The sequence below is a fragment of the Malaclemys terrapin genome, chromosome 9 (genome assembly GCF_027887155.1).
Source record: "Malaclemys terrapin pileata isolate rMalTer1 chromosome 9, rMalTer1.hap1, whole genome shotgun sequence".
In the NCBI taxonomy this organism is placed as follows: domain Eukaryota; kingdom Metazoa; phylum Chordata; order Testudines; family Emydidae; genus Malaclemys; species Malaclemys terrapin.
Window position 1 is genome coordinate 105059390 of NC_071513.1, and position 23747 is coordinate 105083136.

At 62.3% G+C, this 23747-nt stretch overlaps 1 protein-coding gene across 2 annotated transcripts; it reads right to left on the minus strand.

The window, feature by feature from the left end:
• Positions 1 to 1740: 1740 nt before the first annotated feature.
• Positions 1741 to 22901, minus strand: TMEM44 (transmembrane protein 44). Of its 2 annotated transcripts, none has more exons than XM_054040822.1 (11): positions 22738 to 22901; positions 17055 to 17181; positions 13886 to 13979; positions 13023 to 13192; positions 12238 to 12324; positions 10768 to 10938; positions 10316 to 10462; positions 9606 to 9710; positions 9108 to 9266; positions 4374 to 4549; positions 1741 to 2369 (listed from the first exon to the last, which is right to left on the minus strand). In XM_054040822.1, the coding sequence occupies exons 1-10, from the start codon at positions 22854 to 22856 to the stop codon at positions 4448 to 4450; spliced, it is 1281 nt and encodes a 426-aa protein (XP_053896797.1). In that variant the 5' UTR covers positions 22857 to 22901; the 3' UTR covers positions 1741 to 2369; positions 4374 to 4447. The 2 variants fall into 2 exon arrangements, with proteins under 2 accessions (XP_053896797.1, XP_053896796.1); XM_054040821.1 differs by having other exon boundaries at positions 9108 to 9347.
• Positions 22902 to 23747: the final 846 nt, after the last annotated feature.

Sequence of the window (23747 nt, forward strand, 5' to 3'; positions counted from 1 at the left end):
CGCCTGTGGCGGAGCCAGACCTTGTCCCGCAGCAGCGTGCCTGTCACGGCCTGAGGGCTGCTACACAACAGCACCAGCACCAAGCAGGACTAGGGATTTTCCCCTTGAAAAACACTGCACAGTGAACTCGCCCCTTAATCTCCAGCAGCACCGCTGGCCACGGCTTTGGGTCCCCAAACACGGCCGGTGGAGGCAGGCACGGGAGCGGGAGGCGTCGAGGCTGCAGGCCCAGGGCAGAGAGGGGCGGACATTCCTGTTATGCCAGATGCTGACAGACAGGGACACTCCAACCGATGCTGAAGACTGTACAGCCCCTCACCCCCTTCAGCCCATGGATCATGACCCCCGGGGCTCACAAACAAGCCTGGGGGCCACAAGGCACTGAACGTTTTATTAATCGAAAGCAAAGAAAATCTTGCAGCCCCACTCCCTGCCCAGCCTGACCCTTCAAGGTCCCATAGTGCCCCTCCCCTCGATATCACAGCCAGTCTTTACTCAGTTTTATAGTAAAGGTCTGTGGAAGGGCAAACACTTTTTGACCCCTTGTTCTCATACACCTACTCTGCTTGCAGATTTTCAACCAAGTGCCACCCTGGTTTGCACCCTGGAGTCAGCAGATTGCAGGGGGGCCAGCAGAGGAGAACCAGCTCTCCTTGCATTGCGTGATGGAGGCAGACCCCGATGCACCTGAACGCACTGGCTCAGAGATGCTGGAGCCAAACCCAAGTTTCTGGGACCAACACGGGGGTAACGGGCAACGTGTGTGATGCAGGAGGCCAGACTGGGTGATCTAATGGTCCCTTCTGGCCTTAAACTCCATGAATCGGTGAAACGGCAAAACGTGAGCAGACGTGCAAACCCCCCTCCCCACCCTGAAAATCCAGCTCCTCCCTAGGCCCGCCTAAGCCCAGCTATTCCCATCCAGGGCCCAGCAATGCCAGGCTCCCATTGTTCCATGTGGCAGAGCGGCTGGGGAGGGAGGGGAAAGGTGTCCTCTGAGGCCTAGAGAACGCCAGATCCATCACGCACACAATCACTGGAGGCCAGCAGGGCACATTAGGGTGACCAGACAGCAAGTGTGAAAAATCAGGACAGGGGGTGGGGGACGATAGGCACCTATATAAGAAAAAGCCCCAAATCTCAGGACTGTCCCTATAAAATCAGGACATCTGGTCACCCTAGGGCACATGAACACACTTCACTGTCACCGCGTCTGCCCCCAGGGCACAGCACTGCTAGGCCAGGGAAGGGATCCCCGGGAGGCCAGCAGGATTACTCGTGGGAGCAGGATTTGCCCCACAGGGCGTCGTGACCCACTTGCTGTTGTCAAACATCCATTCACTATCTCCCCTTCCCTGTCCCCATCGTGTATGAGCTGTTGGCCGCATGGTAACAGGATACGTGTCTGCAACACGGGATCTGGGCTCTGCCAGACTGGCTGCCTGAGTCTTCCAAGCCACCTCTCTGCCCATCTCCCCCTGGGCCAAAGACCTGCCCACGTCCTCGCAGTGTTCTGCGGCACAAGCAGTTCACAGGTGCCTGGGGCTTTGAGATTCTCGGTGAGAAGACACCAGGGATGTGTAAAGTATCAATATGACTGCTCACTACATACCCCCCTGAAGGCAGCAGAGCCCGTCTGCCCCCTTGCACAACATGTGAGAGCACTTGCTCTAGGGTTTCTCCTGGCATATCTGCAAGTGGTACTGCTTTGGACACGACTGAGGCAGCCCTCCCCAGGCGCTGACTTGCATGCTCATATTTTATTGTGCATTATCTGAATAGGAAAAGGCAATACAGCAGAAGAATTTCCTTTCCCCTGGCTTTCCAGTCTTTGCATTGTCTGGATTTCTGAGCTTTACTAACAGGCAATTAATCTCCAGCCGTTAGAAATATTAATGTGGAGGTTTCTTATCAGCGCCGGCTCGGGAATGTTTTGCTGTTCTGGGCCAAGGGAGCGTCTGACCCAGCGCAGGTCACAGTCGCTCACTCCCTGAACAATCGCTGTACGTTCGCTGCCCTAGGCAGCTGCCAGATGGGTCATCTACCTGGAGCGGGGCAGCGCCAGGCAGGCTGAGGGCTGCGAGATCAGATTGGGAGCGACAAAATGCCAGACGCTCTCGTCAGATGTCGTCTTCTCGCCTGTGCTGCGTTCCCAGAAGCCAGGGGTGAGGCGAGTGGAGCCCGAGAGTGAGAGCAGCTCAGTGTCCTAGGAATGCACAGCAAGGCCGCCCTCCCGTTTGCTGTAGCTCATCAGGCCTAGTGCTCAACAAGCCCCAAGCCTGGCTCTGGGCACGGCTGGCTGCGGGTGGCGGCGCAGAGCGGAGGGGTTCCAGCTTTGCCAGGGGAACGGAGCGGAGCTGCGAGGGACTCTGGAGAGCAGAAGGGGTAGAACAGCCAGGGCACACGGTCAGGGGATTGCAATCTCCCACCGCAATGTGACAAAGGGAGCCTGTGACCCCTCCCCCGGAACAGTCTACAGGAGATCAATCTATAGGGGGCTATAGGTGCTGCTCTAAGACCCAATAGCATAACAGAAAAGGAAAGCCTTTCCCACCCACCCCTGCCTGGGCCTGCTCCCTCCAGCCAAAGCGAGCCCGGCATTACCCCTCTGCCCCAGCGCCCCTTCCCGCAGGCAGAGCTGGCTCCACGTTCACGCAGGGCGGGACGCACCATCCTGCTGTTTGCTGCAGTGCGGGACCTGACATCTCCCAGCTGCACCCCCGCCTCGCCGCACGCAGCCCACACAGCCGCTGCTGCCAGCTTTTCACACCATCCTCTCGGGTCACAACAGCGCCCCCACCCCAACGTTCAGCCCTCGCAGCTCTCCCTGGGGCGCATCCCAGCGGCCCCCTGCGTCTCACTCCCAGCAGCGTCTCTGCGCTAGAAGGAGCAGCTCGAAAAGGTGCAGACGAAGGGGGGCTTGCGGCTCGACCGAGCAGTTTCAGACACCAGTGATCTGCGTGTGGGGGCACTGTGATACCAGTGCCCAGAGCACGCGGGGGGGCCCCCGAGGTGACAGAGCACCTGGACTGGCCAAGGAAACGGGGATTCCAAACCTGCTTCGCCCTGCAGCTCTTTCCAAGGGCCCTGCCCAGGCCAAAGGCCAGCACAGCTGTGGTAGTGGGAGTGTGACCCCCCCCTTTACCCCCCACAGCTGGGGCAGCAACTGCCCTCATGCAGGTAACTCAGGAACAGCAGAGCTTCCCCATGCCAGGAGCTGGTGCGAGCCAGCCTCGCTCTGCCTGGCCAGCAAACCCTGTTGTGTGTCGGCAAGGTCTGGTCAGAATCCGGCCAGTTACAAGCAGATAACGGGAGGCTTGGGGGCCACCTACACTGTTAGCGGAAGTGATGCAGAGCCAGCGGCCTGTGCTTCCCCTGCTCACGCCAGCCAGGACTGGCTGCTGAGTCCGAAGCAGCTGTTTGAGGAGCCCCACACAGACGCCCAGCACAGGCCGTAGGACTCCCCACTGTCAGTTCACGTCGTGGGGCTGAACCAGAGCGGATCTGCCAGAAACCTGCTCTGGAAGTAATGGAGAAGCTCTGTGACGCTGCTCAGTTCCCTCGCGGTCAAACAGCAGCGTGTTATTTCTCCTCTGAATCTGTCCTGGGACTGGCAGCTCTGAAGTCCCAACTCCGGCCAGGGAGATGGACGTGCTCCTGTTACTGACCTGTCAGGGCTCATCCCCCTCCGGCACCAACGGGGCCCGGCTCAGAGGAAGCGCACAGCCACAGTGGGGGTGCTTGTGAGTCCCTCCCTGCAGCTCGGGGAGCAGGGCTGGAAACCCTGATCAATGGGCTACGGCCAACCCAACGGTGCCCGGGCGGGGAAACTGCCCCCACGCCCTCCGCTCCCCCAGAGGTCAGTTATTCTCACTGGGCAATGGGCGCAGTTCAGCCCTGATTAGTGCAGACACTGCAGCATCCCTGGTGAGGTGCAGTCACTGTAAGCCCCCCCATGTGAACAGGGCCTGGGGTGGGCTGCCCCAGCGTCACGGTGAGTCTCAGGCCAAGGAACGCTGACCATGGGGCTCTTCTGCCATTCCCCACCACCCGTGTGAGTGCCGCAGGGAACAGGCGTGTGGCCAGAGACACGCCGAGCCCCAGCTGTGTTTTCAGCTCCTTGGGCTGTTTGCAGACAGGGTTTGTTTGCGTGGCCTTCAGGTTGCTCCAGCCCAGTGCAGAAGAAGCCGCCCCGCCCAACGCTGCAGCAGGATCAGGGAAGTACACCGGTGAGATTTGAGCTACATTTGCATCTACTCCCTGCCCTGTGCAAACCAGCCGCATCCCCGGATATGGCCCACAGTACTGCTGTAACCTGGACCTGCCAGGGATCTTCCACAGAGGATCTTTCTTCTGCTGGTTTTTTGAGTTACCTGCTATGATTTCTCTGCCCCGGGGGCGTCAGTATCACACAGTCTCAGCGCAGCTGCGGCTTGTTTGAGGGCGTTCACGTCAAACCCGAAGCCTGCAGTGAGCTGTTGCCGGGCTGGATGTCTGGCGCCTCGGTACCGTTTCTGTTCCACTGCAGATTCATGCCTTCGAAGTCCCACTGCGAAGAGAAAGGGTTTCGGGTTACAGGGACAAGGCAGGTCTGTAGCACCGGAGCTCCTACAGAAGTGGGGTCTGCTCTCCACTGGATGCAGACTGGCCACACAGGAGCTGCTCAGGCCGGTTTTACAGGGGGAAAAACCACCTGAATTCAAACCTTATCTGAAAATAGAAATTGTCACAAAATTCTCATTTTTAAAAATTTTTCAACAAAACTCCACATGGAAACCTTTTTGGGGTAGGTTTTTCATTCCCTCCTTTTCTCCTTCCCCCTCCCACTGGAAGCGGGAAAATGGAAAAAAAACGGAGGGAAGAGGGGGAAACAAACTGAGAAAAAACATTTTTGAAATCAAATACAAATTTTCATGAACAAATGCGGAATGAAAGGAAAAGCCGCCTGTCGGATCCCAGCAGGGTGAAAACTCTCCAGAAACTCTCGGTGGTTTTCTAACCAGCTCTGGCCGTTACTGCTCAGTTAATAACCAGAGACGGATCTCCACTAAGGGGACTATCGAGGGCTGCTAACCCGAGAAGCCTCAGCCAACTTTCACTTCCAGGGACAACGGATGTTGCTGTTGAGAAGAGGTCGGTGTGAGGCTCACTGCACTGTCTGCGGGTCATTGCCAGAAATACTCGGCCGGCCGGCGCTCTCTCCAGAGCAGCACTCAGCCCCGTTTGTCACTTTGAACCTAACCTACTGTCAAGAGATAACGAGAGCGAGCGGCCAGAACAACTGTTCCCCACCTGGGAGGTAATCAGGGGACACTCGTGCCACACAGGCCACCTGACTGGTAAACACAGCTCCAGCTCTGTACCACGGACCTCGGAAATATCTGCAGACATCAGCAGAAGGGCTTTCAGCCATTCTGGAGTCAGGAACGTTTTCTGCATTGTACCCACAGCCGTGCAGAACGAGGCCCATTGGATTCCAGGCAGTATTTACCGCTTTAGCCCCCCATATAACTAGCCAGTGGATCTACAGAATCATACAGCTGATGGATTGAAGTCCATCATTTAAAGCCATTGCTTCAGAAAGGGCTTGAGGCAATGCTGTGTGACGGCACGAGATGCCAATTCATGCCCGCCCTGACTTGCAGCCCTCCGAACGGGGCTCGTAGAACAACGGCCCAGGTGTACCGAGCCCTCCTGGTGCTTTAGTGACACATACAAACTCCTCCAGCACTCAGGCAGAGTAACTCGATTCGCCTCCCTTGTCACACAGGGCGGGTCTGCACCCGGGGGAGACACGGGGTAGCTGTGATAAAGCGCACTAACAACCCACACACCCAGGTCAGTCACCGCACTGCGGACCCACATGACTTCCCACAATGCAGCAGGGATCACCCTCAGAGGGCAGAGCAGGGAGAAAAGTGGTGATATTCAGTCCCCAAGCTCCACTCACAACTCCTATGGCTCAATGTGGCACATACGGTACCTGGGATCCCACAGGTCAGTGTGAACTCCCTTTCTGCCTCTGTTCATTGTGAAGGGGCATCTGCCTGCCCACGCTGCATACCAGCAGGGGACAGAAGCTCATTCCACATTGCCTGCGCCCCCAGATCTGTCCTGCAGGGGCACCTCTCGGGGGGACGGACAGCGCGAGCCCTGCTTGACCTCTCCGCCAGCTGTGAGAGTGGATGGACGGGACTGAGACCAAGCGACTCACACAAGCCACTCCCAGCACTACAGAGCTGGACGTGCCTCTCCTCCCCAGCCATCTCCTTCCCAGGAACGGATCGGCAGAATTTCTTCCCTCTGCCCCACAGGAGACGCTATAAAACTACGAAGCCACAAGACGAACCCAGCGCTGGCTGCGGCACCACATGGCTGATGTATGCCAGCCCAGGGGACACGGCTTTCTGGAGTCCAGGGCTGCGTGGAGTTTATCGTCATTGTTACTTTATCTCCAGCCAGTGAAAGCCAGTTTGGAGGTGGGGTAACTTCCTTCAGGGGAGATTAGACGACTTCTCTCCTCTTTGACCTCAACTAGTTCTGTGACCTAAAAACGACCCTGGGCTGGAGATCATGGGGGAGACTCTACTCCTGTGCAACAGTGTAATCCGGAGTAGCTCTGCTAAGGGTCAGGGGAGTCCCTTCCGATTTACACCAGCGGGCCTGGGAGCAGAGCCTCTCCCCGGGACTGCACGAAGGACGAAGCAAGCACGTTATGTTTCTTCAATTCATGAGTGATTGTTTCCTGCCCTGCAATCTGGCCTCTTTCTGGGGCTTGTGATGTCTCATGAATCTAACCCAAGACAGACTTCAGTTGTAATGCTTCATGGATTTAAAGTGAAAGACGCTTGGCAGACATGGGTGTCCCTGGAATACTGGTCGCGGGCCCGGCGCAAAGCAAAGTGACAGTTCGCCAGACCTGTTCTGAGTTTAAGGCCTCCCAGTACTTTTGCTGCAAAAGAAAAACAAAGATCAAGAAAAGAGTTGGTCTAGAGCAGCCATCACCGAGCAGCCCAGCCCAGACCCCTTCTCTTGACGCCTCGCTCTGGTACCTAGCCAAGGTGGAGACAGCCACGTGGGAGCATTCACAAGCAGCTTTCGAGAGCAGGAAAGCTGTAGCGAGGAGAGAAATACGGGGAGTTCTTATTTTCAAAACAGCCAAAGAGAGTGGGCGAGCGACTGTGCAAAGTGAGCCGGGGGGAAGAACGACTGCAAGGAAAACATGATTTCACAAGGTGTGTGAGACACTGTGACAGAAACACAATCCAGTCTGTCCAAACAAACACAGGAGCCATTTCAGTGTGGGATCTGCAAGAGCCCAGAACGCCAGCGAAGGCTCCCTGGGTCTGCCAACTAGCCACATGCGCCAGTTGGGGCTGCTCCGGGCTGTACTTGGAAATACTGCCCCCTACCCGCCAAGAGTATTTCAGCTGTTTGAGCTCAATCATCTTGTTATTTTCAAACACGGAGTGACTGTCAAACCGCGTTCAGCCTATGGAAATGGAGTGCAAACCAGCCACCTCGCCCCAATCATCCGAAGAGATTCTTTCTAGTGTGCAGTGCACTCCTACTGGAACCAGTTATCAGGTGCAGGTGTTTAAAAAAAAAAAAAAAAACAGAAACGAAACAAAACAAACGTTATAGAATCAAAATGTGTTTTTGTTCGTCCCCCTCCATATGGTAACTGTGCTGGTCCCGGTGCAAGGCAAGTGCTAGCTCAGGCAGAAGGGGATTTGACCTGCTGTAATCTCCTGCCATAAACCCCTTTGTTCCCCCAGAGACGCCTGCTGAAACGCCAGGGACACGGTAAGAAACGGCAGCCTCAGACAGGAATCTCTCTGAGCACCAGGCCGGGGAACCCGGGGGGGGTAGTGCTGGCAGAGGTTTTCTGCACTCTCCGTTCTGTCAGGCTGAGGGACAGTAAGGGCAGTGGGCCATGCATCAGCCCGTCTCTCAAGGAGCATACACTGCCCCGTTTCCACAGGAGGGGAGAGGCCCAGAGCCCAGGGTGCTGGCGGGTTGTAACAATGGCACAGGAACGCTGAGCATTCCCATTTATGTTCTGGAACGGAATGGTCCCATTTTTAGAACTACATAAAATAGTCCACTATTTGCTCCCCGCCCTCCCTCGTGCACATGGGTTGTCCAGCTCTTGGGATCACACCACTGTGGGCTGAATTCTACCTTCGGAGGGACGGCACTGCTCCAGGGCGAGCTGCATGCACGTCGCTCGGGACAGAAATCGCCCCAACAACCGTGACAGGCTTTGCAGAGTTTCTATGAAACGTCGCGCAGTGTGACAGCAGCACCAATGAGTCGACGCAGAAATCTCCTCCTGGGGAGGAGCAAAGCAGGCCTGGGAGGCGCTGGCATTGCCCCAGAACTGCGCGTCAGTTCGAACTTTTGAAAGAAAAGTCGCCCGAGTTTTTAACCTGGCCCAAACAACATATTTCCCAGCCTCGTTCCTGGAACCAGCCGAACCATCTTGGGTGAAATCTTCAAAATACAATTCAGCCTGAGGCAGCCCCCAGCCTGGGACTTTCAGCTCAGACAGTGACAGTTTGGCAAAGGTTGAAGCAACTGAAGCCAGGGAGATGAGGTCGAGTTTAATACGGGGCGACGCACCCAGCCCTGCCTACGACGCAGAACGCAGGGGCTACGTGCTGAGCTCCGTTTCAGTCTTCAGTCTACAACCAGCCCCGCTAGCTCCTGCTAATGGCAAGTGACGCTTTGCCTGAGTGGGAACTGCCCTGGCCCTCCGGCCCGCCCCACGGCAGTCAGTGAGGCAGAGATGGAGACGGGCCCTCCCGCAGCCCTGGAGGGGGCATCTGTGTGTGTGTGTGTGTGGGGGGGGGGGATATCTGGTTATCTGGGGAGCTGGCTTCTTGTGACTGGACCTATCCCGTGGCAATTAGCCCGGCTCTGGGGACCCGGCCTGCACTGGGAGCGCTCTCACTGCCACACACACACCTGGGTGGGACGGTCCCCGGCCTGGGGCCAGCGGCTCTGTGCACCGCGCACCAGTGAAGGCAGCGCGGGCCGAGTTCAAGGCAAGAGGCCGGGGTTAGCGCAGGATCCAGGGCAGACGACCGGTGGTAGCCACCTACCTCGAGCTCGGAGCTGATGGAGGAGACGTACGAGGAGCTGGAGGGGGAGAGCTTGGCGTGGGTGACCTGGACTGGAGGGTAGGCAGGGGGCTCCGGCAGGGCGGGGTCGGCAGCACTCGTCTGTCCATCTCCCGGCAGCCTCACTGCACCGCGGCCAGCCTGGACGTAGCAGGGAGCAGGATTTACCAGTGTAGAATCAAGGGGCACAGTAGGAGGATCAGAAAGCCCCGGAGGAGAGGCCTGTGTGGGGAGATGGTTGGGTAGCAGACCCCACTGCTTACGGGGGCAGGGCTCCCAAAAGCTGCAGACTGATGAGCGCCTGGTCACCCCAGAACGGGCGTGTGCACCCACAGAGCCTGGCTCAGCCCGGCTCGGCGTCTCTCACTGGCTGGCCGCCCCCCGCAGCCCGCTGCAATCCCGGCCAGCCTCTCACTTCCACCCGCAGCTCAGCTCCGTGCTGTCAGCCCGCCCAGCGCCCCAGCGGTTCTCCTGCCTCACCTGCTGCACCTGCTCGATGGTGAGATCCAGGCAGCAGCCGACGGCTGCCCCCTCGTGGAGCGACTTGGGGGCCGGGAACATGCTCAGCGGCAGCCAGTTGGGGGCCTTGGAGAGAGGGGGGGCAGTGAGCGAGCAAATCCCAACATGCACTGGGAACGGCAGGGCTGAGCTCTTCAGTGGAGGCCGGAGCAAGGCCCCTCCCTCCCTCCCTCCCACTGCGGCTCTGTATAACTAGCAGAGCGTCACGGCCGGCTCCACGAAGAACCAGAGCAGCTGGGCCGCAGGGCAGAGGGAGAGGAAGGGGGTGGGGAGCAGGCGCAGGGGATACCCCAAGGGGCTGTCAGCGTGGGCTGTGCAGCCCCCCAAAGGGGGTGGGAGGAAGGAGCCGGGAGCCAGCTGGGCACACAGAGGAGAGCGGGGCCCCGGATCAGGCTGCGTCCCGTGCAGCGACGTAGCAGGATGCTGGGGTAAAACGGCCAATGTCAAACCCAAGAGGCACAAAATCCTCGGCAGGCTCCCAACCGCCTGCGGGCAGCACAGGAGCGAGCTCTGCAGCGGGCACAGCCGTCCCTGCAAGGGCCTCACGCCCATCCTAATGCCTCGGCAAGGCACCGCGGGGTGGGACCCCGGCCCCTGGCCGTCTCCCCTTGCAGGGCAAGTGGCAGCACACGGTGCAGGGCAGGGGAGAACCCAGAGACAGGAGGAGAAACCTTTTCCTCTTCGGTTCCCTTCGGCTCTTCCTCCTCCTCCTCCACCTGCGCCAGCAGCGCCCACGTGGCCGGGGTCTCTGTTGCCTCAGCCACAAGGCCCAGCCGCTGGCCCATCTGGCTTTTCATCAAGCAGGACAGACAGGCGATCTGAGCTCCCAGCGTTAAGGAAGTGACGGCGTCTCAGGGGAACACCGGCTCCACCTCTGCCCCACAACAGGGCTGCCTGGAAGGGAGCTACACAGCACTGGCTCAGGGACAATGCCCACCCCACACCACCAAGCTGGCCAGAATGGCGTGGGGTTTGGGCAGGATCCGCAGCCCTCAGGGCCCATCAGACCCAGGGGCCTAACCTCTGCAGCCTGCGTCGTGCCCCGGAGACGAGGGGTGCTCAGGCCCTCGGCCTCTGTTCCAACCCCCCGTGCCAGTCCGTGGAGCCGGCGGGGAAAGGATACAGCCACGTCGAGCGCAGCAGAGCCCAGGGCGAGCAGGAGCCAGGGCATGGCTCTCACGAAGTACGCGGGCCGCTGGTCGTGAGTCACAATGGCCGCTGCATACAGGACGCTGGCCAGGGCCGAGGAGACGCTGGCCCAGAGCTGGGTCACTGGAGACAGCCTCCCTCTGCACTGCAGAAAGCAGGTGAAGGTCAGACTGGCTCCCTGAATCAGCGCTCCCCGATCCCCCCACATGGCAGCAGGGCCAGTCCCTGCTTCGCCAGGCAGCACCCTGCAGCAGATACAGCGCAGTGCACTCAGCAGTGGAAGCACAGCGACTGCGCATAGCTGTCTGCAGGCTGGGAGCTGACATCTGGCCCGGCCTTCCCTGCAGCCCGGTCCGTGTCCCGAGCCACGTTTATCTGCCTCTGCAGTGAGACGGGAACAGCCAAATACCGTTCTCTGTGCAAACACGCAGACACGGGGGTCAGGGGCACTGCCTCCTTCTAGGCCACCACCCTGCAAGGGCAACGTGAATGCTGCCATGCTCCTCCTCCACGGGCCTTACCGACCTGGAGTCTGAGCCCAAGGCAAGGGGCACAGGTAAACCCCTCGGTCTGGGTCCCCAAGGGAGCTGCCCGGTCGATCCCAGATCGTGCTGCTATTGCAGCAGGGGCAGAACAAACCCTGGTTAGGGCGAGCGAGGCCTGCCAGGCAGCAGCAGGGACCGCGGCCCAGCCCCGAGCCAGCAAACACTCACACCTGAGCAGGCCCATGGACACAACAGGTTTGCTGCCACGGGCGGGCTCAGGCCCTTGGGTCCGTCAGGGACAGACTGTGCTGTAAGGCTATGCATCTGAAGAAGTGAGGTTTTTACCCACGAAAGCTTATGCCCAAATAAATCTGTTAGTCTTTAAGGTGCCACCAGACTCCTTGTTGTTTTTGTGCTGTAAGTGTGGCGCAGGCCACAGAGGAGTCTTGCTGCAGGACAGCACGGTCGGAGCAGACAGACAGACTTGGGGAGCAGGGGGGACAGGGTGTGGGATAAGAGTCCCTGGGCCTCGCGGAGCGTCAGGGCGACAGCGTCAGGGCAGGAGTGAGCGCTGCGGAGAGACGGTGGCAGGCTGGGAAGGGAGGCCCGGGCCGGGGGAAGACAGTGGGTGGGACTCCCCCTGGCACATGGGCAGGCGGGGAGAGGCTGTCCAGGAGACAGTGCCACGCCCCAGCGTGCCGGGAGGGGCCACAAGACCCACATCTACACTGGCCCAGGGCCCTGTTGCACCAGGGCAAGAGGCCCTGCGGGGCTGTGGCTGCAGCCCTGCGCCATGGCCGGGGCAACACACCCCAGTTTGGAGCTAGCTCGCAGGCTGTGCCCCTCCTGCTGTGCACACCCGCTGTCCCCAGGCCATGGAGCCACATGCACTGCACGGCCACCAGGGCCCCCGCCCTGTGCTGGGCTCCGCGTTACCTAGCTCCGGCCAGCCCACTTACCGCTCCAGACAGCGCGGGGATCCTGGCCGTGAAGGCGACGAGCGCAGCGAGCATCCCCAGCGCAAAGCCCAGCACTTCCGTGTTCTCCTGCGGAACGGGAGGGTAAGAAATCCTGAGCCACTGGGAGCCCCCAGGGCACACCCCACTGCACAGCAGAGGGGCCCGCCAGGCACTGCGTGTCACCCCCATCTGCTAATCCGCCCGGACACGCTGTCAGCTCCCGCACAGCACCTGCCTTCCCGCGACTGCTGGACCCACCACGGTTCCCGCTCTCTAGGGCCACCAGGGCAGCCTGGAAACGCCAGGCCTAGCGTCTGCTGTGCACAATGGGACAAACCTTCCCCTGCGTCTCTAGGGATCTCTGGAGCCCCGCAGCTTCGCCCTTCGGTAGCTCATTAGAGCAGCGTCGCTTCCCAGAATGACGGGAGCTAGAGACAGACAATCTGATGGGCCCGTCCGGCCCCCAGCCAGCCGACACACACGGCTGCGTGCTGCCTCACCCCGTTCCTTCTAGCGCGGACAAGCCCCTGCGCCCCCGGGCCTGGCAGCACCCCCTTTCCCAACTCTGATGTCTGTGAGCCTAATCGCCTCTAACTTCAGCAGGCGAAACCACACCCCAGTGCCGGCGGCCTGACGCAGCTCCTGGCCGGGGCTCCCTCAGGCAGGCTCCCCCCGGCCCCAGCAGGCTCTGCGAGGGGTTGCACCGAAGGAGCTGCCGCTGGGAGCTTTGCCCTGGCTGGATCCCTGCCAGCCCAGAGGGACACAGGCAGCAGGAGCTGCGTTACCTGCAGTGCCGTCCCGAGCAGTCTCCTCTGTGCGCCGTGGAACTCCTTGGGGGAGGATGAGGTGGCCATCGCCAGGACGTACCAGCCGGGGCCCGTGCACAGGGGCAGAGCGAGGGCAAGGAGGCTACTCCTCACCTGTCTTCTCCTCCTCTTCCTCCTGCCGGGCGGAGCTGCGCAGGACAAAGTCTCAGCCAGGAGACACAACGAAAGCCTGTCGGGGAACCGGCCCCGCACTGCAAGCACCAGCTGAGAGCTCAGCGTAGGGACCGGGTCCTCGGCAGCACCGGCCTCTGCTGCTGGAGAACATCTCCCCAAAACGGGATCCTCGTCCCCCAAGAGCTCGCCTGCCCCCGGTCACTGGCTGTGCTGGGAGTGGGGGCGTTGTCCTCACCCCCTCCCATCCTGCCCCTCTCCCAGCCCTCTATTACCCCTGCCAACCCCCCCTCCTAGGTAGCACCCAGCCCTCTCCCACCACCCCCCAGCAACCAGCCCACCCCCTCCACGCCCAGTCCACTCCCCCAGCACCCAGACTTCCCCCCCAGACAGCACTCAGCCCTCTCGCCCCACTCCCCAGCACCCAGCCTCCCCGAGCCCAGCCTCCACCCCTCATCGCCCAGCCCCTCCCCCCAGCATCCAGCCTTCCAAGCCAGGCCTCTCCCCAAATCCCCCTCCCAGCCGCATGCTTCTCACCACTCATCTCCCCAGCCCTCGGTGTGGCCTGGAACGTATTCATCCCCTGTAGCACGCTGGGCCCCCCAGCACTCCTGTATGCATCTAGTCTGGGGAGGGGCCAGGTTATCGCCTGGGGTTCCGCCCCGCCCCGCCCCCGCCATTCAGGACAGGGTGACCCGCCGGGCACATACCTGGTGTGGGTCTGGGGTCAGACACACAGACAGGAAAGAGAGTCAGCAGGAAGTGAATGATGTCAACAGCAGCCATGTACCCCCCTATGAAGACCTGCGGAGAGACCAATCGGATCAGAGCCACGATCCCAGGATGGAGAAACGCTTTATGGACAGTGAGGACCAGTCTCCCAACAGCCCTGAGAGGAGGATATCAGCCTCCTTCTGCGCATGGCCCTGGCACGGAGAGGTGAACAGCTTGGCCAAGGTCACATAGCCAGCAGATGTCAGAGCTGGGAAAGAGCAGATGGGTCCCGACTTCCAGTCCCCAGCTCTCAGCACAGATCTCTGTGGCAGCCTTCGGGTGACCCCAGCGCTCCCTGGGCCTCCCCCAGACCAACAGCGTCATGGGCCATGGCAGAGACAGGGCCTGCTGCAGAGAGCTTAGGGCAGAGCAATGGGGCAGACAGCTCCCGCAGCACGCTCTGGACTGAACTAAGCTCTGCCCATCTAGCCGACACCCGGCGTCCCTGGGAGAGCCAGCAGCTGACTGTTCGGGGCAGACGAAGGCCTGGCATGGTGACCGGCTCACGGCTGGGGTGGCTCTCCTGAGCTATAGTGCTTGGAGTTCTGTCACTCCCAGCCTGGCCGACAGCCCATGGTGCCAAACGTCACCCCAGTGGGCTCTGAAGCTCCCAGGCCAGGCAGGGGCAGACCCTGGAGTATGACACAGAGTTCAGATTTTACTCCAGATAAGCCAGTGAAGTGCACAGTATCCGTCTTCTCAGCCCCCGCTGCAGACAGCCTCTTGGCCACAGCACACAGAGTCTGGTCCAACGCCCCCAAGAGTGCCCTGCACCCCCCCAAGAACTCCCAGTGAGAGGAACTTCCGCAGCGAGGTCAGACAGGGTCAGGGACTCATCCCGGCCCCAGGAACCTGCCTGGAGAATTTAAGCACAAAAGGAATTTTTTCAAACAGCTTCCAAACCCTCTGCCACAGTGGCTGGTGGCAGCGCTGCACCAACCGTCCCTGTGCTAAGGCGCAGACAGCGCCGGGGGCACAACACAGAGCCCGCCTGCCCCAGCAAGCCCTGCTGTGAAAAACCTGCAGGGGCTGTTCCATTCTGAGCAACAGCCCAGGGGCTGGGAGTGGGGACAACTGCCCTGCAGGGCAGTGCCGTGAGGCTGTTCTCCCCCCCAGCAATGGGGCTGGCCTGCCGTGCTCGCCTGTTCGTGCTCAGCTCAGGAAGCACGTGGCGTACAGCCCCCTTTCCGAGCAGGTAAAGGCACAGCCGCTCCAGCTCTGACGTGCCTCCTTCCCCTGCAGCCGTGGGGGGTCCATGTGTCCACACACGCAGCCCGTCTGCACGCCCAGCTCTGGGAATGGTGCGCACAAGTCAGGGCCTGCGGCGCCCCCATGTGGGAGAAGAGAACATCGCACATGTTTTCACTAGCTGGGCTTAAGAATCCCACCACCGGTTAAACTAGGGTGACCAGATAGCAAGTGTGAAAAAAAGGGACGGGGGCGGGGGTAATAGAAGCCTATATAAGAAAAAGACAAAAATCAGGACTGGCCTTATAAAATCGGGACATCTGGTCACCCTAGGTTAAACCAGAGCAAAGTCCCACGCAGCCCGGCCGAACTAAAGGCAGCAGCACTCCTGGGTCCCCTCCATCCCGCCTGCCCCATGCACTCGGGGAAGGGACTGCTGGCTGAGCCAGAGGGGCAGAACTCAGCGTGCTCACAGAACGAACGCATCTTCCCCGGACAGATACACTGGGATGGATGGTCTGTCTGGGAGGGACAAGGACTGGGTGTCTCCTTGTGTCTCTTTCTAATGCAGCTATCGCGGCCTCTGAGGGTATGTCTACACAGCAATTACACACCCACGGCCAGCAGACTCGGGCTAAGGGGCTGTTTAATTGTAGGGTAGATGTTCGGTCTCCAGCCCAAGCCCTCAGACCCCGCAAGGGGGGACGGTCCCAGAGCCCGAACATGGACCCTGCAATTCTACAGCCCCTTAGCCAGAGCCTGCGTCGGCTGACCCGGGCCTGCCGCAGGCGTCTGCCTGCAGTGCGGACATACCCCGAGCGCCAGCCGTGAATGCTGGGAGTGACCAATCGCCCTGCGCTGAGGAGACACCGGCAGTGAGCGAGGCTGGGCCCAGGGCCCCCCCAAACCGGCTCTGGCTGTTCATGACTTCACCTCAGGGAAGCAGCTGTTCCTCTGTCAGCCCTGAGGAACAGGACAAACAGGGTGGGGAGTGTGAGCCTCACCTCCGGGCTCCAGTGACTCAGCCAGGGAGACGCCCGCCCCGGAACCACTGCTCCGGGTCAAGGGGAAGAAGCTGCAGCAAAGAGTGGCACCGAGGCTTAAAGAGCCATATCATCAGTGGGGGACTGAGGCCCCCCTTCTGCGTGGGGCAGGGACCCTTGCCCATGTACCGCCCCACTCCCTGCCACCATCCCCTCGTCCCCTCCAGAGGCGTCTCTGTGGGGCCAGGCCTGGCTGGGCAGGGCAACGAACACGGCCCCCAGCACAGTATACAAGGGAAAGGTAGCTGGGCCGAGCCTGCGTTATCCTCACCCCAGAGTCCCCTCCTCAGCAGGGGGCCTGAGGCAGCCATGGCTGGGCTGAGGGGGGGTGGGGGCTTGTGTCAGAGTTGGCTGCCCGCATGGCGGGGGGATGCCAGGGATCAGAGCTCTCATTTGGATCTGTGCTGGCCTCCTGGGATTGCGGGGGGAGTTGGGGCGGGGTCTCGTGGTGGGGGGACCGTGGCATCTGGTGGAACAAAGGGACAGAACTCAGCCAGGGAACCTGCCCCCTCCAGCCCCCAGGCAAGGCGCCCAGGGACAGCTGTGCCTGGCCAGGGCTGAGGGGTTTGGGGCAGTACTCTGTGCTCTGTTGGGCCCAGGGGCGCACAGGGAGCGCCATCACCATGGCCAAAGCCTAGGGTGACCAGATGTCCCGATTTTATAGGGTCAGTCCTGATTTGGGGGGCTTTTTCTTATATAGGCTCCTATTACCCCCCACCCCGTCCCGATTTTTCACACTTGCCCTCTGGTCACCCTACCAAAGCCCTAGCCAACATCCTGCACTGGCCGTAGGGGCTGGGCTGGGGGCTGTCCCATGCCTGACCTCCAGGATCTGCAGGCCTCTGCGGGGCCAGGCCGGACGTCTCCTGCGTACCTGGATGGCGAGCTGCTTGGCGAGGAGCGCCCCGATCGTGTTGCACATGCTGCCCACAAAGCTGTAAATAATGCAGAGTCCCGACACCTCCTGCCAGCCCTTCGTCCTGCAGCGGGCACGGACCAGCCTGGGAGGGACACAGAGGGAGAGGGATCAGAGCAGGGGAGCGCTGCCCTTTCACCCAGGGGCTGGGGTTCTCAGCCCAGCTTTATCGGCTAGGATGAGGCACAGGCCAGGCCCCACGGCTCGGGGTGCTCTCTGGCTTGCCCCAAGACTGCTCCGGGAACCGCACAGCCAGTGGCCCTAGCACTAGGTCTGTGCCGGGGTGGCCAGGGCAGCTCACTTCCCCTCCCTGGGCTGCAGCCCCCCACGTGGGGCCAAGACTCAGCGGTGATGATCTGCTGCAGGGCAAACAACACCCCTCGGAGGAGGGGTGAATTCCAAAGGGTGCTGAGCACCCACCTCTGGGAATCGGGCCCCTTCAAAGCACCCCAGAGGGGTCGCCCAGATCACTCGTCCCTGCTGGAGGCCTTGCCCCAGTGACACTGACCCCCGGTGGTGGAAAGCACTCGGTCCCCCGGCTCCCGACGACCCCACACCAAACTCCGGGCTCGGGCCGTCCTGCGCATCCTCTTCCCAGCCAACACACACAGGGGGACAAGGCCCAGCACCGGAGGCAGCCTCAGGGAACTCCCTGCACCCATGCAGTGGATCAGCCAGTGCCATCTCTGCACCAGCCTCGCCCCGCAGGAAGGGCAGGGAGCGGCTCTGGAGCAGATGGCACCGCTGCTTTGTTTAGCTGCTCGGTCGCCACCTCCCCAGTTGTAACCATCCCCATCGGTCACCAGGCCCAGGAAGGAGACCAGTGGGTGCAGGCTGGGTGCTGACACTCTGGGGAATGGGCTTGGGGGCACCTGGGAGCGCCAATTACATCCCCAAAATGCACCACTCAGTAAGAGCTCTGTGTGGCTCGAAAGCTCCTCGCTTTCAAAAAGCTTATCTCACCCACCTTGTCCCACTCATTCTAGCCATTTCACAAATGTACCCAACAAATTAGGAGCTGTTCTACCGGAACCGAACAAATGGATGTTCTCTTTGCATTACGATTGCTTGTGGAAAAAATACAGAGAAAAGTAGAAACCCTGCGGACAGTACTCTGCCATGTTGGGCAGGCTTATGACCATGTTCCAAGAGAAGTTATTTGGTGGTGTATGAGAACGAAACCGATGCCTGAAGACTACATCAGACATGTCTGGGACACGCCCCGTCGGTACGTGCGGTTACCACGGTCGGGAGGCCACGTGGAGAAACCGAACAGTTTTTAGTAAGAGTCAGAGCACATCAAGGCTCCGCAGTAGCCCCTTTTGGTTCCCGTTGGCGCTCGATGCACTTACACAAAACATGCGGTGTGCACCGTGGTTTTTGCAGATGATATAGCGCTCACAGGGGAGAGCAAAGAGCAAGTGGAAGAAGATTTAGCAAGACAAAGGTGCTTGCTTGAAAGAAATGGCATGAAAATCAGCAGGAATAAAACAGAGTACGAGGCCTGTAGATTCGATGATACCTTGCAGGAAGACAACAAGACTAAGTCAACCAGGCCAGCCATGACCATAGGTAGAGAAGTTCACTTTCATATATGATGTCAAGTATCAGGGGGGTAGCCGTGTTAGTCTGAATCTGTAAAAAGCAACAGAGGGTCCTGTGGCGCGTTTGAGACTAACAGAAGTATTGGGAGCATAAGCTTTCGTGGGTAAGAACCACACTTCTTCAGATGCAAGTAATGGAAATCTCCAGAGGCAGGTATAAATCAGTATGGAGATAACGAGGTTTATACTGATTTATACCTGCCTCTGGAGATTTCCATTACTTGCATCTGAAGAAGTGAGGTTCTTACCCACGAAAGCTTATGCTCCCAATACTTCTGTTAGTCTTAAAGGTGCCACAGGACCCTCTGTTGCTTTTCATATATGAGTTCCTCCAGAACTCTTGGGTGAATACCATCTGGTCCTGGGGACTTATTACTGTTCAGTTCATCAATCTGTTCCAAAACCTCCTCTAATGACACCTCAATCTGGGACAGTTCCTCAGATTTGTCACCTAAAAAGAATGGCTCAGGTTTGGGAATCTCCCTTACATCCTCAGCCATGGAGACCAATGCAAAGAATTCATTTAGTTTCTCCGCAATGGCCTTATCGTCCTTTAGCATCTCGATCGTCCAGTGGCCCCACTGGTTGTTTAGCAGGATTCCTGCTTCTGATATAGTTGATAAGATTTTGCTATTACTTTTGAATCTTTGGCTAGCTGTTCCTCAAATTCTTTTTTGGCCTTCCGAATGACATTTTTACACTAGACAGCCCCTCCCCCAAAGAGTTTGCAGGTCAAGTCAATCCCTGGTTATTTATGAACTTCTTTCCTAGGGCTCTGCTCCTTCCTCGCAGGCTCCTCAGGCCCCCCATTCCGCACACACAGGTTGCTTTTTCTGTATTTCAATGCCCAGCCCAAGAAGGTGGCTGTCATGTGGCTTGAGTGCTTTGGAGCGGAGGCGCTCTCAGGTCACCAGGGCCCGAACCCTCAGCAGACTCAGGCATTGCAATGCAGATGGTCACAGCTCCTAACTTGTAGGTTCTAGAAAATGACAGGAAAATCCTTGAGCCACAAAGCCTGAGTTAGGCACCCTGGCTCCCTGCAGTGCCCATGGAGAGCCGGGAGTCTAAGAATGGGAAGATCCACAAAGGCAGGGGCCAGGCGGGGAGATGCCAAGGGGCGCGTGTGCTGTGTCCTGCTCCTCTCTCAGAGTTTGGGGTCTGAGCTCGGGCTGCAGGAAGCACTTGTCTCCTTGTGAGTCACCAACGGGGGGGGGGGGGGGGGGAGGTGTTTGGTCACCTAACCACCTCCAGGGCCCCCCTCACGCCACCCAGAACGACCAGGGCCGGAGGAGAAGTCGTTCTTCCAGAATTTGTAGCCCAGTGTTGGGGCCCCAGGGGGATAACAGGGTGTCTCCTGGCAGCCGGGGCAAACCCAGGCACGGAGCAGGATCTGGCCCAGCCAGGTTTCCACACCCCATCTGCATCGCCCCCTTCTCTGGCCCCAGGGACCTGGCTTTCGCTCCTCGGCAGAGGGGCGCGGGGCAGGCCCGAGGCCGGGGAGAGGGGCACAGGAGGCGGTGCAGGGGGCGCAGATGGAGGACAGAGGGGCGTGGGGCAGGCCCGAGGCCAGGTGGAGGGGCGCGGGGCCAGGCACGGGGCAGGAGGCCCGAGGCGAGGCCGAGGGGCGGGGGGCAGGAGGCCCGAGGCCGGGCCGAGGGGTGCGGGGCCGGGCAGACTCACAGCGCGTGGGCGGCGGGGTACCTAGAGGGGCGTGGGGCAGGCCCAAGGCCAGGTGGAGGGGCGCGGGGCCAGGCGCGGGGCAGGAGGCCCGAGACCACATGGAGGGGCGCGGGGCAGGCCTGAGGCCGGGGAGAGGGGCGCAGGAGGCGGTGCAGGGGCGCAGATGGAGGACAGAGGGGCGCGGGGCAGGCCCGAGGCCAGGTCGAGGGGCGCGGGGCAGGCCTGAGGCCGGGGAGAGGGGCGCAGGAGGCGGTGCAGGGGGCGCAGATGGAGGACAGAGGGGCGTGGGGCAGGCACGAGGCCAGGTGGAGGGGCGCGGGGCCAGGAGCGGGGCAGGAGGCCCGAGGCGAGGCCGAGGGGCGGGGGGCAGGAGGCCCGAGGCCAGGTGGAGGGGCGCGGGGCAGAAGGGCGCGGGGCCAGGCGCGGGGCAGGAGGCCCGAGGCCGGGCCGAGGGGCGGGGGGCAGGAGGCCCGAGGCCACGTGGAGGGGCGCGGGGCAGGAAGCCCGAGGCTGGGGAGAGGGGCGCAGGAGGCGGTGCCGGGGGCGCAGATGGAGGTCAGAGGGGCACGGGGCCAGGTGGAGGGGCGCGGGCCAGGAGGCCCGAGGCGAGGCAGAGGGGCGCGGGGCCAGGCGCGGGGCAGGAAGCCTGAGGTCGGGGAGAGGGGCGCAGGAGGCGGTGCAGGGGGCGCAGATGGAGGACAGAGGGAGCGGGGCAGGAGGCCCGAGGCCGGGCCAAGGGGCGCGGGGCAGGAGGCCCGAGGCGAGACAGAGGGGCGGGGGGACAGAGAGAGCGGGGCAGGCCCGAGGCCAGGTGGAGGGGCGCAGGGCAGGCCCGAGGCCGGGGAGAGGGGCGCAGGAGGCGGTGCAGGGGGCACAGATGGAGGACAGAGGGAGCGGGGCAGGAGGCCCGAGGCGAGACAGAGGGGCGGGGGACAGAGGGAGCGGGGCAGGCCCGAGGCCAGGTGGAGGGGCGCGGGGCAGGAAGCCCGAGGCTGGGGAGAGGGGCGCAGGAGGCGGTGCCGGGGGCGCAGATGGAGGTCAGAGGGGCACGGGGCCAGGTGGAGGGGCGCGGGGCCAGGCGCGGGGCAGGAGGCCCGAGGCCGGGGAGAGGGGCGCAGGAGGCGGTGCCGGGGGCGCAGATGGAGGTCAGAGGGGCACGGGGCCAGGTGGAGGGGGGCGGGGCCAGGCGCGGGGCAGGAGGCCCGAGGCCAGGTGGAGGGGCGCAGGAGGCGGTGCAGGGGGCGCAGATGGAGGACAGAGGGAGCGGGGCAGGCCCGAGGCCGGGCCGAGGGGCGCGGGGCAGGAGGCCCGAGGCCGGAGAGAGGGGCGCAGGAGGCGGTGCAGGGGGCGCAGATGGAGGACAGAGGGAGCGGGGCAGGAGGCCCGAGGCCAGGTGGAGGGGCGCGGGGCCAGGCACGGGGCAGGAGGCCCGAGGCCGGGGAGAGGGGCGCAGGAGGCGGTGCAGGGGGCACAGATGGAGGTCAGAGGGGCACGGGGCCAGGTGGAGGGGCGCGGGGCCAGGCGCGGGGCAGGAGGCCCGAGGCCGGGGAGAGGGGCGCAGGAGGCGGTGCAGGGGGCGCAGATGGAGGACAGAGGGAGCGGGGCAGGCCCGAGGCCGGGCCGAGGGGCGCGGGGCAGGAGGCCCGAGGCCGGAGAGAGGGGCGCAGGAGGCGGTGCAGGGGGCGCAGATGGAGGACAGAGGGGCGCGGGGCCAGGCGCGGGGCAGGAGGCCCGAGGCCGGGGAGAGGGGCGCAGGAGGCGGTGCAGGGGGCGCAGATGGAGGACAGAGGGGCGCGGGGCCAGGCGCGGGGCAGGAGGCCCGAGGCCGGGGAGAGGGGCGCAGGAGGCGGTGCAGGGGGCACAGATGGAGGTCAGAGGGGCACGGGGCCAGGTGGAGGGGCGCGGGGCCAGGCGCGGGGCAGGAGGCCCGAGGCCGGGGAGAGGGGCGCAGGAGGCGGTGCAGGGGGCACAGATGGAGGTCAGAGGGGCACGGGGCCAGGTGGAGGGGCGCGGGGCCAGGCGCGGGGCAGGAGGCCCGAGGCCGGGGAGAGGGGCGCAGGAGGCGGTGCAGGGGGCGCAGATGGAGGACAGAGGGAGCGGGGCAGGCCCGAGGCCGGGCCGAGGGGCGCGGGGCAGGAGGCCCGAGGCCGGAGAGAGGGGCGCAGGAGGCGGTGCAGGGGGCGCAGATGGAGGACAGAGGGGCGCGGGGCCAGGCGCGGGGCAGGAGGCCCGAGGCCGGGGAGAGGGGCGCAGGAGGCGGTGCAGGGGGCACAGATGGAGGTCAGAGGGGCACGGGGCCAGGCGCGGGGCAGGAGGCCCGAGGCCGGGGGGACGGGCGCGGGGCCGGGCGGACTCACAGCGCCTGGGCGGACCCCCAGAGCAGCGCGGCCAGGCTGCCCAGCGCGGCGGAGGCGCAGGCTCTGTCCCGGGCCAGGCAGGCGGCGAGGTGCCCCCAGCTCCCGGCGGCGGCTCCCATCGCAGCCCCGTCGCTGGCCGGAGCCCGCCGAGCAGCCGCCCGGGGCGTGTCCGGGGCGCGTCCGGGGCGCGGGGGCCGGTCCCGGCGGGCAGGGCGCAGCCGGCTCCGCTCCGCTCCGCTCCCGGCCGGGCCACACGCCCCTAGCGGGGAAGCCGCGAGCGGCGCCGCGTCCCTGGCAGCCCGGCCCGGCCCGGGACAGACGCGCCCCCCGGGGCCAGGCCGTGCCAGGGCCCGTGTCCCCCCCCCCCGCGTCTCCTGTCCGGTGCTCGGCTTGTGGGCTCTGGGGGCTGGGCCTGTCTGTACAGCGCCGAGCACCAGCGACCTGCTCCAGCTGGGGCTCTTGGCTGCTACCTGCATGGCCACAGGCCAGCGCCGTGAGCTCACCCCAGACCCCCGGGGCCCCCCAGCCTCCCTTCGGGGAACGCACTCCCGGCCCACAGGGTGTGCAGCACCTGGGGCACATCCTCCTCTCACCGGCCCCGAACAGCCAGGGCCCACACCCGCCGCGCCTCTGGGCAGCAGAGGGGCCAGCAGCACTTCACCCTGCTGCGGGCATGTTCAGGAGCTGACCTAAAGCATTAGCCAGAGCAGCAAGAGGATTTCAACATCTGGGAGCCAGGAACAGGGCCAGTCACTCCGCAGCTGACAGGGCCCAGCGGTCCCCTGCTCCACTGGCAATGGCTCCTTTGAAGTAGGGTGACCAGACAGCAAATGTGGAAAATCGGGACAGGGGGCGGGGGAGGTGATAGGAGCCTAGATAAGAAAAAGACCCAAAAATCGGGACGGTCCCTATAAAATCGGCACATCTGGTCACCCTACTTTGAAGCGTGGCTGCTCCTTCAGCGCAGCCTTGTGTAGGAGCCATCCGGCTTCTACACGCTGGAGAAACCT